Source organism: Fusarium flagelliforme (assembly GCF_020744385.1).
Source record: "Fusarium flagelliforme strain FIESC 12 MPI-CAGE-AA-0113 chromosome Unknown B0J16scaffold_8, whole genome shotgun sequence".
Taxonomy (NCBI): Eukaryota; Fungi; Ascomycota; class Sordariomycetes; order Hypocreales; family Nectriaceae; genus Fusarium; species Fusarium flagelliforme.
Genome location: NW_025763510.1, coordinates 502,476 through 515,133, shown reverse-complemented (window position 1 = coordinate 515,133; position 12,658 = coordinate 502,476). Strand labels below are relative to the sequence as shown.

At 41.7% G+C, this 12,658-nt stretch overlaps 3 protein-coding genes and 1 non-coding gene across 4 annotated transcripts; 1 reads left to right on the top strand and 3 right to left on the bottom strand.

The window, feature by feature from the left end:
* Window positions 1-2,828: 2,828 nt before the first annotated feature.
* Window positions 2,829-3,825, bottom strand: B0J16DRAFT_276513 (alpha carbonic anhydrase; the record flags this gene model as incomplete). Its single annotated transcript, XM_046123748.1, has 3 exons — window positions 2,829-2,994; window positions 3,083-3,636; window positions 3,697-3,825. The coding sequence occupies 3 exons, from the start codon at window positions 3,823-3,825 to the stop codon at window positions 2,829-2,831; spliced, it is 849 nt and encodes a 282-aa protein (XP_045977646.1).
* A 1,113-nt stretch (window positions 3,826-4,938) lies between these two features.
* On the top strand, window positions 4,939-6,019 carry B0J16DRAFT_349853 (uncharacterized protein). Its single transcript, XM_046128965.1, has one exon. It carries the CDS (start codon window positions 5,199-5,201, stop codon window positions 6,000-6,002), a length of 804 nt encoding a protein of 267 aa, XP_045977645.1. The 5' UTR covers window positions 4,939-5,198; the 3' UTR covers window positions 6,003-6,019.
* A 592-nt stretch (window positions 6,020-6,611) lies between these two features.
* B0J16DRAFT_293380 (uncharacterized protein) lies at window positions 6,612-8,620 on the bottom strand (the record flags this gene model as incomplete). The annotated part of the gene is made up of 4 exons (XM_046124366.1): window positions 6,612-7,079; window positions 7,129-8,080; window positions 8,130-8,527; window positions 8,573-8,620. 4 exons carry the CDS (start codon window positions 8,618-8,620, stop codon window positions 6,627-6,629), a joined length of 1,851 nt encoding a protein of 616 aa, XP_045977644.1. The 3' UTR covers window positions 6,612-6,626.
* A 390-nt stretch (window positions 8,621-9,010) lies between these two features.
* Window positions 9,011-9,098, bottom strand: B0J16DRAFT_t312. Its single transcript has one exon. It is a non-coding gene; the product is annotated as a tRNA-Tyr (tRNA).
* Between the last annotated feature and the right edge of the window lie 3,560 nt (window positions 9,099-12,658).

Genomic DNA, 12,658 nt, shown 5'->3' with positions numbered 1-12,658 from the left:
TGCTGATGAGCCATGACTCCAATGTGTCGGCCTACTGGCGCCGAAGCGTTCTGTAAACAAGTTACCAGAAGACACAGGCGTTACGGGGTTGTACAGTTTGGAACGAAATGATCAAAGCGAAGCAACGGAGAGGATGTCAGGCGAAAGGAGGGGGCCTGGAGTATGCATGCACAGCCCCCACCTGTTTTTGAGACCGCCCCCAATAATTGCCCAAGTTGGCGAATCTTCAGATACAGATCATATCATATCTGTCAACTATACTCTCTGACTATCCCTCCAAGGCAGCAAGTCCCCTTCGCGACTTACATACCACACATTACTATCAAACTTCTCCATCTTCAAATCCTCCTTATACCATCCAAACGTAGATATCATGATGATAGCCATGACCGAGATATCGAACACATACAGCGTCCACTCATGCGACACCAGATATCCATCCACGCCATCGAACATTTCCAGAAACCGAAAGACGTTTCGTACGAGCATATACCAAGTAAACGTGTATACCATGATGATCATGGGTATGAGACGAACATGTGGGTTAGTCCTCCCCAGCAGACCACGGTGGATAATTCGATAGTTGAACACCGCAATGCAGAGCAGAGAGATGAGCAGCGCAGCAATTTGGATAATCAGACCCGCGAATATGAAACCCTCGCCTAAAATCCTCAACGGCCCTGTGCTGAAGTACAGGATCCCGAGGCCACAACAATGGAAAGAGAAACAAACGTAGTTACTGAAAACAAGAAAAGCAGTCTGGCAAACATGATACGACAACGACAAGTTCGAGTATCCAGACCCATACATTAAACCGCTGAAGAATTCATATATCGCCGCCGTATACCACAACGGCGCGAGGAGCATGAGGGCTCTTTGAATGATGTAGGATACTTCGTCGTCGGGATTTTCGATGGAGATGAGTCGAGCAGTGAAGGCTGCTATTTCGACTGATATACTGTTAGACTTGACCTGGGGAGGGGAGGGGAGGTGAGACTCACGGAGTCCGCCTTGGTATATCGCGCAACCGAACGAGTGGCCGATTTGGCGACGGAGGCTATAATGGCAAACCGTCAATACGAAGAAGAAGAGGAGGCAGCATATTGCTAGATAGCGATTAGCCTCGTAGCGCTCGTATAGGTTGTCATTTGAAGAGAACATCTTGGTGGTCGATACTTGGAGAGACGATGCACGATGACGATGAATGGTACAGGTGATGGGGTAGACTGAGGAGGGTATATATAGACTCTTCTATGACATGACCATCGGCATCGCCGTATATACCCCCCAGAGGCTGAAATCACGTCTTGCTTTGACGATGCCATTGGGGTTTGTGGTTGTGGCTTGCTGAAACGGCAACCAGAACGGCAGCTCCGTCTTCCAGAAGGCGATTGAGCAGCCCGTTGTTCCTGCATATGCACAACTGTTGCGAAACTCCAAATGCGCTGCCTCATTAAGTATGCCGTTGAGAATCTGCATATCGAAATCTAGAACCGTTGTGGATTGCCCTGTGATGACCACCTGAATACTGTAGCCCTTAGAGTGATTCGTTGAGACGGGAGTGAAGAGATACGTTGCGTGTATTTGCAGTATTACCTTGACAAACTCCGTCATTCCATTGTTCCTCCTACTCTTCTCAAATCTCGAATTCCGCTGTTAAGTATCGCAACTTGTCTTTGCTTTTGGTCTCAGGAACTCGAGAGTTACGGGCCAATTGCCTAAGCTTTAATTGCTCCAGTTTGTAGCTTCAGTACCTTGTACTCGTTCTCTAATCTCTGCCTTCCTATTTTCTTGCCTCTTCGATTTAATATGGCAGCTACCTATTCTCTGCTCAAGGCTCCTACATCCAAACCCACTAGCAACCTTGGAGATCTGGAAGCTGGAGCTGGAGCTGCTAAGAATTCGAAGCTCAAATCTGCTTCATGCTCATTAAACATAATGAACCGCTGACATTCCATTGGCATGTACACTGTCCTATAGTTCTACGCTTCCAAAGGCAAGAATACTGTCAGTATGCTTCGGTGACTTGAACAGGAATAGGGCCTTTTCCATGAAGCTTACCCATCGCATAAGACAGCAGACAATCTATCTGACCTTCCCAAGGTAGTAATTAATTTTAAGGAGATAAAGCTCCTTAGCGTGTCCCCTTTCATCTAGCTTTTCCTCGTCTAGGATTCAGACCAACAATATCGCAGCGGTATGAATTCATATATTCGCCTAACCCTCTTCCCAGCCTAGCTCCAATCCTCTAAAGTCTAAACAATTAAGCTTCCTGGCGATAACCTCAGTAAAATTACAGGGGCAGCCGCGCGTTACCTTTAAGCTTAAAACTAATTGGTGGACTCCCACTACCGAGCCCACCACTTGTGTCTTCTCAAAAACCACCAATCGTAGCATCACCGGATTTTCTCTCAGAATTTCTCAGAGCGGTTAATGCCAAGACCCTTGACTGACAGCGGGTGGCTGAGCGCCGTTAAACTTTCATCAGACTTGATGCATAAACCAGTGGAGAGATCGGCAAGCAGGGGATGCACAGAAATCGAACGGTTCCCCACGTTTCTCCGGAGGTGACATGCCAAGATATGGAGACGTGACGTCGAACTAAGATATTAAATCGGAGGATTACGGTTGGCAATGGCAGATCCTGGAGATTGAGTACCGAAGGCGAGAAACAGTTCGTTCACAAACGTAACCGGGGTCCAAACTGGAAAAGATCATAGTCTATGCTTGTATAATACAACGTCTAATATACTCTACTCCGAATAATATCCACAAGAAAAAGATAATCGCTCAAATAGCCACCCAAACAAAAACTCCACTCAATCAGTTTACTCAGAGTCATCAATATCATCAGCAAGCATGCTCAAAACATTCTCCTCGCCAGGAGAGTTCTGGGGGAAGCGAGCGTTGTATCCAATGACAGATCGAGCCTTGAGATATGTCTTTGTAGGAATTGAAATCTTTTGGGTGGAGACGAGCCAGGTTACGCCTTCGCTGCAGGGCGGTGTGGTAAGCGAGCCAGAGTAACTAGCATTGAATGTTAGCATAATCATTGGGATTGTTATGTGGGATTGAGACTTACGATTGGAACTCGCCTTCCTTGAGAAGAGAGACGATCTCGGACATCTTGAGAGGCTTAGTGTGAGTAGTTTTACCCAATGTCGCAATCTCATCCACCGAGTCAAGAACAGTCGTAGCAACAGTGGATTTCTTGGCCTCACAACCCTTACCCCTGTACCCCTTGCGGGAAATATTCGAAGCCCCATCATCAAGATCAATGTAAAGACCAATCACAGCAAGCTGCTTATCCTCGCTCTGATGAACCATGTGCATCTCCATAGCCATGCTAGTGCCATTGTCCAAATGCTCCGACGGGAGATGGAAGTGGAATTGCTTTAGGTGGTAGGTCTTGTTGTTCAAGAAGATACTGCCGCCCAGGTCTTCTGTTACGACTTCGACTGTGCTGCCGAGGTTTTCGAATTCGGCGCCCTCGTGAAAGTCTGGGATGGTGATGTGGAGGTCTTTGGGGGAGATGGTTTGGAATGTGCCCTTAGATAGGTTGATGGGGGATTGGTGAGATCCTGTTGCGCAGAGAGCGTTGGCCTTGGGGTCTAGGTTGAACCAATTGGCAGGGCCCTAAGTATGTCAGTTTGAATTATTTCAAGGCGCCGTGAGGGTGAAGTGGTAAAGACTTACATTAGCAGCCGAGTATCCAAACTTGGGAGCCTCAATAGCATCTGCTCTTCGATGAAGATGAGTTCCATAAGCACAAGACGCCAACGCCTGAGGCGCAAAGGTAGCCAAAAGAGGGATCCAAGAATACATGACGAATGTTTCCAAAAGAAGAAGTTAGGGTTGTGTGTCCGGCGGGGAAACAGTTGTCAAGTGAATATAAACTCAGAGATAAAGTTGAGATGGCTTCAGATACACGAATGAAGGAGATACCATTGGTATTTAAACATTTTCTCAACCCCCCGATGTTTCCGATTCTTACGTAGTAATGTAAATACAGTACCTTACAGTTAACTCCTATCCCTGCTATATTCCAGGGTCTTCATTTCAGGCTGGGGCTTACATCTATCTGCAGCAACCTTATTACGGCAGTCTGGGCTTAGCTCATTATTCATCGGGGTCTAGAAAAAGAAGTCAGAGTCACGCCACAATAACCCCATGCCGGTTTGACCGGGGAGAGATCTTTACTGTAAGTGCAGGCGGTGGATCTATTACGGGGTGTTCATTGCTACGCTGCGGTAGAAGAATAAGCATGGCTGGGTGTTCCCTGCTACCGGCGACATTCATGCGTGTCTCATCTAGAGTAGTCACGGTAGAGAGTACCGAGCTTTGTAATTTTGTTTTGAGCTAGGTACAGTACAGAGTAAGGTATTGAGATTACACCGAACTTTTAAGTTTGAGTTCAGACGAAACACGTTTCTTTACCAAACAACCGGAGAATCTTCCACCGACAGCACGTATGTCTTCATAACAGCGTCACATAACCCCAAACGGTCGTATTGCCAAGTAAACATTATCGTTTTGATGGTAGCTTAGTGACGTACGCCAGGTCCATTATTTACGCCCGCAAATAATTAACTCCGCGGGTTTTCTCCAGGTCCAACGGGAATGGAGAGAGTCGCAATGAAAAATACCACATGCAATGCAATGCCATTGGAGACGCTAAAAAACCGTTGCCAAGGAGTGACAGGGGTTGAAGAGTGCTAGGGTGGCTCAGATGGGGCCTGAAGTCTGGATTTCTTGGCGGTGCAGAGGCTTGGAATCTGACAGAGAAGAGCCCGAGATTAATGGATCAATCAGAACTTAGAAAAAGCGAAAATGATCTTTAATAGAGATTACCTACTTTGGTGATGCTGTAAGAATTGTAGTTAATTCGGGATATGCTTAATGCCAGGGACCTGTTGTGTGACTTTGGTGGAATGGTCAGGTGACTTGCAACGTGAGACGACACGAGGCAATAGTGGGACATCGCGAGAACCTAATGGAAGCATCATCAACCTCAAACTCGTCACCCCCTCAATCAATCTTCAAATTTCCCGAACGTCTAGAATTTCCAAAACCGGCATCTAAATAACCTCACAGCCTCAAAATAACCCTGTTTAGGCCTATCACTAATTACCAACTCTTCGGTTCATCCCACTTTACCCCTCCCACGGCAGTTAAGATCTCATCAAACTCTATCTATCATGCCTCCCCTATACAAAAAGACCCTCATACTAGGCGCTTCCTCCGGTATTGGTCAATCTCTCGCTGCCAAGCTCATCGCCACAGGCACGAAAGTTATTATCGTGGGTCGTCGGCGCGAGAATTTGGAATCTTTCGTTAAAGAGCATGGCGAAAATAATGCCAGGGCTGTAGTCTTTGACGTCACCAACTTGGACGGCATCAAGGCTTTTGCGGAAGGTGTTATTAAGTCTGATCCGGATCTTGATTCTGTGGTGCTTAATTCAGGGATCCAGAGGGGCTTTGACTTTAGTAACCCTGAAACCCTGGATCTGAGTGTCCTGGGTGATGAGTTGACTACAAATTATACCTCTGCCGTATATCTAACAGCGGCATTCATACCTCATCTCAAAAAGACAAACGGGCATCTAATCTACGTCAGCGCCACGTTGGGTCTCATCCCCGGCATGGTCCGCACACCCAACTACAACGCCTCCAAATCCGCTCTTCACACATTCATCCTCAACGTACGCGAACAGCTCAAGGGTCAAGTAAAGATGGTGGAGGTGTTTCCGCCCGCTGTGCAGACGGAGTTGCATGATGAGAAGCATCAGCCTGATCTTGTGAATGGTGGACAGATTGGGATGCCGTTGGGGGAGTTTACGGAGAAAATGTACGAGGGGCTTGAGAGGGGGGATGAGCAGTTTGCTATTGGGCCTGGCGAGGCGTTATTTAAGGAGGATGGGTGGGAGAGTGAGCGGATGAGGTTGTATGAGAAGGGGAGGGAGGGTATTGAGAAATCTTTGGCTAGCTTTTTGAAGAAGTAGGGATGAATAAACATGGCATTTGTTTACTGGGTGAGATGAGATTTGGTGCGGTTTCATGAGAGCACGGTAAAGAAAGAACGTCTCACGATTCTTCTACTCTCAATCATCCACAATTCAGAAGTAGTACTGCTTAACTGGGACCCATTTACAGTTAACCCGATGTCTAAGCGGCCTCGCCGACACAAAGCGGAAGAAATGCCCCGAAGCTTATAATATGCGGCGCTTCCAGTAACTAGAGCGGCACCCGCCTCAATATTGAACGCCATAAATAACAAACGTCATTTTTGGTAAAGAGTGGTCCGCTCGAATCTGACAGGTCCCAGGGTCTCGGATTTGTCCTCAGCACACTCGCCAGTTGAAGAGTAACATGGTCAGCTGCTTACTCCGAAAATAAGCGGCGAGACAGGGGACATGTGCCGCTCAGCACAGCCATGACAAAGGCACAGATACAACTTCTGGCCTCAGCTGAAACTTTGACAGGTGAAAGACTCAGTTGTGGCGGCTCGTAGTATTGATCAGATGACTTATTGAGGATTATCCTGATAATCATGAACTTGGATATCTAACAATCAGATCATCCTGTTCACTTCCCAATAGCTTGAGATTAACGATGTTTTATCTAGACTAATTGTATTCTGGAATAATATTCTCAACAGGACAAGCCCCCAAAGCCCTTCCAAATCTCCTCTTAACATCCCTCCACTCCTCACCACCATCTTTGTGTCCAATAACACGATATCTCTCTCGTTCTCTACAAACCAAAACATTGTTCTCAGCGTATCTACTTCCATGTGAAAGATCACCTGCTACGATGTACTCTAGCGAGGTGACACCTTCTGGGCTGAAGATCCAGTCTGCGAAAAGGCGGAAGGATCGTTGGAGAGGTGGTATTTGACCTTGTTTGAGAGTTGCTGACATTTCGTTATTTACATCTTCGTTTGATGCGGTGCTGGCTGCGTTCTCGGTCTGGCCCTTGTCAAAGATCCATGAAGGGCTACAGTCTATGGTTACGCCAGTGTGACGAATGTGAAGAACCTTAAGCGATCGCTTCCTCACAAAAGGCAGCAAAACGTCCTTCTGTTCAAGCAATCAGCTGGGAAAGCTCAACCTTGGCTTGATGACTTACCAAATATTTGGGCGCGCAAGTTGATCCGAGGAATTGCAGGTCAAGTCTCCAAAGAGAATTCATCCCCGGATCTTCTCTGACCTTCTTCAACTCACATTCATCCATACCCAACCCCATCAAATCGCTCCCCATTCTCACCCCCACCATCTCATCATCCCGATCAGCAACCCTCTGATGATGCACGAAGCTCTTCAAACTGGTATGACCTGCAAGATGCTCCCAGAACTTGAGTACTGATGTAGGGCCACAATAACTAATATACAGCTCTTCAAGTTTATTGAAAGAGTCTAGAAAGTCTGTGATGATACTTGTTTTTCGTACTGCTGTTTCGTGGGGTGTTTGGAGATAGAAGTCTAGAATTTCGAAGGATTTGAGGTTGATCGATGTTCTAGATTGATTGAGGGTTGCGAGAAGAGTGGTCCAGTAGGGACACATGTTTAGTGTGAGGTAAGTGAGGTTTGAGAAGTTGATGCATGCTGGTGATACTGCCTTTCCAGTAATTTCGTCCTGTAGTGGTACTCTCGTGAGTTTCAAACTCTTCATCTTCGGAAAGCACATATCCATATCGGCATCCACCCCAAGTCCAAATATCTGTCGCGCCAACATCGTATTAGCAGGTACTTTGTCCCACCTATCTCCCAGCCTGACAACTCTCATCTCTCTATTCTCCCACCGCCGTGACCAACATTGCAGGTCAAGCTCCAGTTCCTCCAAATGGCTTGCGTTCGTCTGAACTAAGGTGGAGATGTTACCGAAGTGGCGTCCCATCGGGGCTTTCCAGATAAATCGTCGGATGTTGTGAAAGGCGGAGAGGTTTATATCTGTGTTTCGACTCCAGCGATTGAAGCGGCTGCAGAAGGGATCTGTTGTGAAGTTGAGGCTTTGAATGGAAGGGTGCTTGAGGGATAGATGCTGAATGACTTCGGATGGGATGCAGGTCATATAACTCCAACTACACAATTGAATTAGTGGAATTGGCAACAGAGGAAGAGATGTCATACCTGAAAGTTTCGAGCTGACCCTCCTCAAACCGTCCCAACAAAACCAGAGCCCTCTGCACAAGACACTCATACTTAACCCTAACAAGCCTCCCATTCCCCAACCCAAAACTATCACTCCTTCCCTCCCAAGTATCATGCAACTGAGGATCCTTCTGCGACCAATTTCCTATGTAGCCCAACCAATCATGCGCATGGACGCAATGCTTTGCGTCGTCGATATGAAAATGTAGAGCTCGTGTGGGTTTAAGACATTGTTGCGGGGGACCAGATGATGAAATGGAGTGACGGTTGGTTGGGGATGGAGGTTGGATGGTTACGGAGCGCCAGAGACGACGGTGGGTTGTTTGATGGAGATATTTGGAGGCTTGGGAGAGGGATTTGAGATCGGTGCCGTGGAGCTATTGCTATTAGTCCACATCTTCAAGTTGTGTTCAACTGGATACCTTTTCGCAAATGTGCTCAAGAATCTCTGGAGGCAGTAACATCAACATTTTGGCGACGTATGGTATAGAAAGAGATAGAGAGCGATCATGGGGCCTAAGGACTTCATATCTCACGAGATGCCTGACCACCAACATGACTTGGCGTCATCAATCCTACTGGACCCAAAGAGTAAGCACACTCTCATCTCAGCATTTAACCTCATCATCTCCTTCATTTAACTGGTCTGAACTGATTGTTTTGACGTCAATGGATGGTGGTATGACTGTTATCTGGATAATATAATATAGCCGAGTGGTGAGTAGTGACAAGTACTAGTGCGACAAATTAACCCTGGGAAAAGAAAAGGACAAAAACTGCCTCTACGTTACATTATATTTTAAAAAGTCGCGAGGGAATTGATGGACGTGATTATAGAGAAAAATGCAAAAAGAAACAGCTCCCTCGAACCTGGGTCGAACAGGTGACCTTTGGATTACATTGATGACAATTACAGTCCAACGCTACTACCAACTGAGCTATCGAGGGAGATCTCCGAATCGGAGGACTAGCTATTGGATGGAAGATGGGGCTGGTAATTTACACTATATACCCCGGCAGGGCTCTAGCCGGCTTTTAGGTCAACTAGCTAGTTAGGGCAGCGATCGCCGCCACACAAGCAACCCAGATCAATCATCGCCAAGTTATGCAAATCTGCTTCCTAGTCAACCTTGAAACCCTTCTCATCCACTGCCAAAGCCTTCTTCCGTGCTCCCGTGCTTCTGTTTCCGGAGCCGGACTGGTTGAGGATATCATCTACCCTATGAGATGCTCCGAGAGTTGGTCAAGATGAGTCGCTATGCTGGGCTGCTTGGCTGGTTTGTCTACAAGTCAGGCTTGAAAGATCCAGGACTGGCGACATGTCCTTTCAAGGGTCTGGAGATGTACTGCTGAAATACAGTGGACAAGTTACATTAACTTAACTAGTAAACTCTAACTAACTAGCGGGAGAGCTAGTGTTAAGTTATTAAACTACTTTAAATAAGCCTAGTATAATCCAATAAGACTTAACTAAACTAAGGAAATAAAATAATTAACTTTTAGTATAGTATAGTAGTAACCTAGTAAAGCCTAAAGTAATTAAAAATAGCCTATATATAGATTAGTAATATAGCTAATATCTTATAAATACTTATTAAATAAACTTAGTATATATAAACTTTACTAGTAAATACTAAATCTTAAATCTTAAGGATTTTAACTATAACTTATAATTATAATACTTAAAATCTATTAAGATTTTACTATTATATTAAATACTAAATATATTAGAAAATTAATTTTATTTAAGTTACTTTAAAAAAATCTAATTTTATATTTAATTTAAATAATATACCTAAAAATATTACTTTCTTCTTATACTATTACTTTAGAACTTTACCTTAGATATTACTATAATATATTACTAATATTCCTTAGTATTACTAGATAGTCTATACTAGATTTAAAGCTTCTTTCTTAGAGTTAATTTGTTTCTTACTTAGGAAGCTATGCTATAGCAGTGTAATAGAAATCTTTAGGGAGGTTGCCTAGTAATAGAGGTTATAGCTAAGCTATAGTAGAAGTTTGCTATTATTCCCTGCCGTTTGCTAGACACTAACTAGAAGAAGGTAACACATCGCTGTTATAATACTTAGACAAGCTTACCCTGCTCTGCCAGAACTTAAACCAGATATTATCACTCCTAACATTCCCATTATCCCCAAACTTACACTTAACTAACTATTAATTACTTTACTTACGTTCTTTCTTATGCATTTTATTCTAATACTATTATTACTCCTAACATTCCTATTATCCCTAGACTTACACTTAACTAAGTGCTAATTACTTTACTTACATTTTAATACTATTAGATTCTTATACATCCTATTTTAATACTAAAGTAAAATATTTAAGATTCTAGTTTATTTATTTCCCTTAGATAAGTAAATACTTTAGCTTTTACTTATTATTATTCTTTAACTTCTAAAGTATTATCTTTAAAATTATTATAATATATTAAAGTACTACTAATTAAGCTTTTTTTAAACCCTTTAGCTATATTTATTAAACTTTATTACTATAATACTCTTTACCTAACTTCCTAAGTTATTTAAATTCCTTTTATTATTTATAAGTTTATTAAAAGAAACTAATAAGTATTATATTAGCTTTATTAAAGCTAGTTAACTTTATAGGAAATACTTAAAATATTTATTTTAAAGCTTTCTTAATATTTATTAAAGCTTTAATAGTACTCTTTAGTATTAATAAGGTAGCTAAAGAAATAGTTATAGTTTAAGTTTTTTATAGTTACTTAAAAGGTATAGTACTTTACTAGTTTAAGGAAACTAAGTATAAGAATAAAGGTTTTAAGGTAATTTACCTTTAATTTCTAAAAAAGTTTAAGGCTATTAACTTTACCTTAGATATAGTAGCTATTACTAAGGTATATATAATTAAAAGATAGTTAAAAGAAACTCTTATATCTTTTATTTTTTATTTTAAAAAGATTTACAATTACCCTTATAATATTCCTTTAGATACTTTTAAGTTTATAACCTTATATTATTTATATGTTAGAGAAGGCTAGATAATAAAAGTCTAGTAAGGAAGTTCTAATATATAAGAAGAAGCCCTGTTATGCATTGGAAAAAGACTTACCAGAGTTCTAACTTGGCGAACACCCGAGGGACATCTAGATTTCGTTAAGCGTCTTGTAACTGCTGTAGATCTCTCTATCTATCCGGAATCAACTTACACATTTGATTTAGTGTTGACGGAAGGCCAAGGGGCCTTAAGTGCGAGATATAGTTACGAATGCTTTGTTGCCGTTTACCGAAGTCATTGAAACGCAGATTTCTGGAGACCTGATGGACTCGGAGTGTCGCAATCAAACTGATGAGCAGCGGTACTTCGATATGGCAAAGTGTTGCAAGATGGGAACTGTAGGCATCTATAACAACGCTGCAGCTGCAGAAGAATCAGTTGCCACCACTCTGGGATACGTTGAAGGCACTGTCTATTATCTCGTGACTAAATTGGTCCTGCTGAACGGAGGTTCAGTGGTGAACTTGGTCAACTGAAACTTTGTGAACGCCAATAGCGATAGCCTTACCACCGACGGTCGGTCGAACAAAGCGAACTGGAATGCCATGATACTCTAAGAGTACTTACTCTACTGATTATCAATAGCAGAATCCCCTATATTAATTATTAACTAAGTCTAAAGTAGCATAGGTTAAGCTATTAACCTAATATATATAGCTAAGTTAAATAATAAGAATATAGCTAGTATAGTATAGTAGCTTATAAAGGTTCTTAGTAAGTTTATAGTAATTAACTTAGTTTACCTAGATAAGCTAATATTTATATTATAAATAGATATAAATACCTATAGATAGAAAATAGATATACTAAAACTAGTAAGTAGATTCCCTTTAGGATCTTACTTAAAGTCCTTAGGGTTACCTACTAAAAGTTAATACTAGTACTTAGATATACCTAAAATTACTTTAGGTAGTATTTTAGTATAAAATCTAAAAATTAAGGTAAACCCTTTAACTTTCTAAAAAATAAGCTAAGTTTATTACCTTTCTTAAGAGCTATAAGAAATAATTATTTACTAATTTACTAACTTTAAAATTACTATTAAGAATATAACTAAGATATTTATTTAGTATTTTAAGGTTATATAATTATATTATATATATAAAGATTATTTTATTAATAAGTTTAAGGATATTAGCTAATATTTTTATAAGTAAAGATAAGTATAATTTATTAGTATATAAACTTTAGGTTATTATAGAATAAATATAACTATATTATAAGGAAAAGGGAATTAGTATTAGTAAATTAAAGAACTCTAGGAATAGTAAAATAAGTATAGGTTATTTATTTATTATAATAGTTATTTTAGTATTAAGGTTAATACTATAGAGAAATAGGGCCAGGCTGCTAAGAGTTTAATTACCTATAAGAAATTAAGTACAGTATAGATAATAACCTTGCTTTAAGCTTCTTATATTCTAATAACTTTCTATACCTTCTTTTATCTCTTTATT

What these genes read in the sequence shown, in the direction of transcription:
- B0J16DRAFT_349853 (XM_046128965.1), top strand. Translation starts at nt 5,199, where the DNA reads ATGCCTCCCCTATACAAAAAGACCCTCATACTAGGCGCTTCCTCCGGT.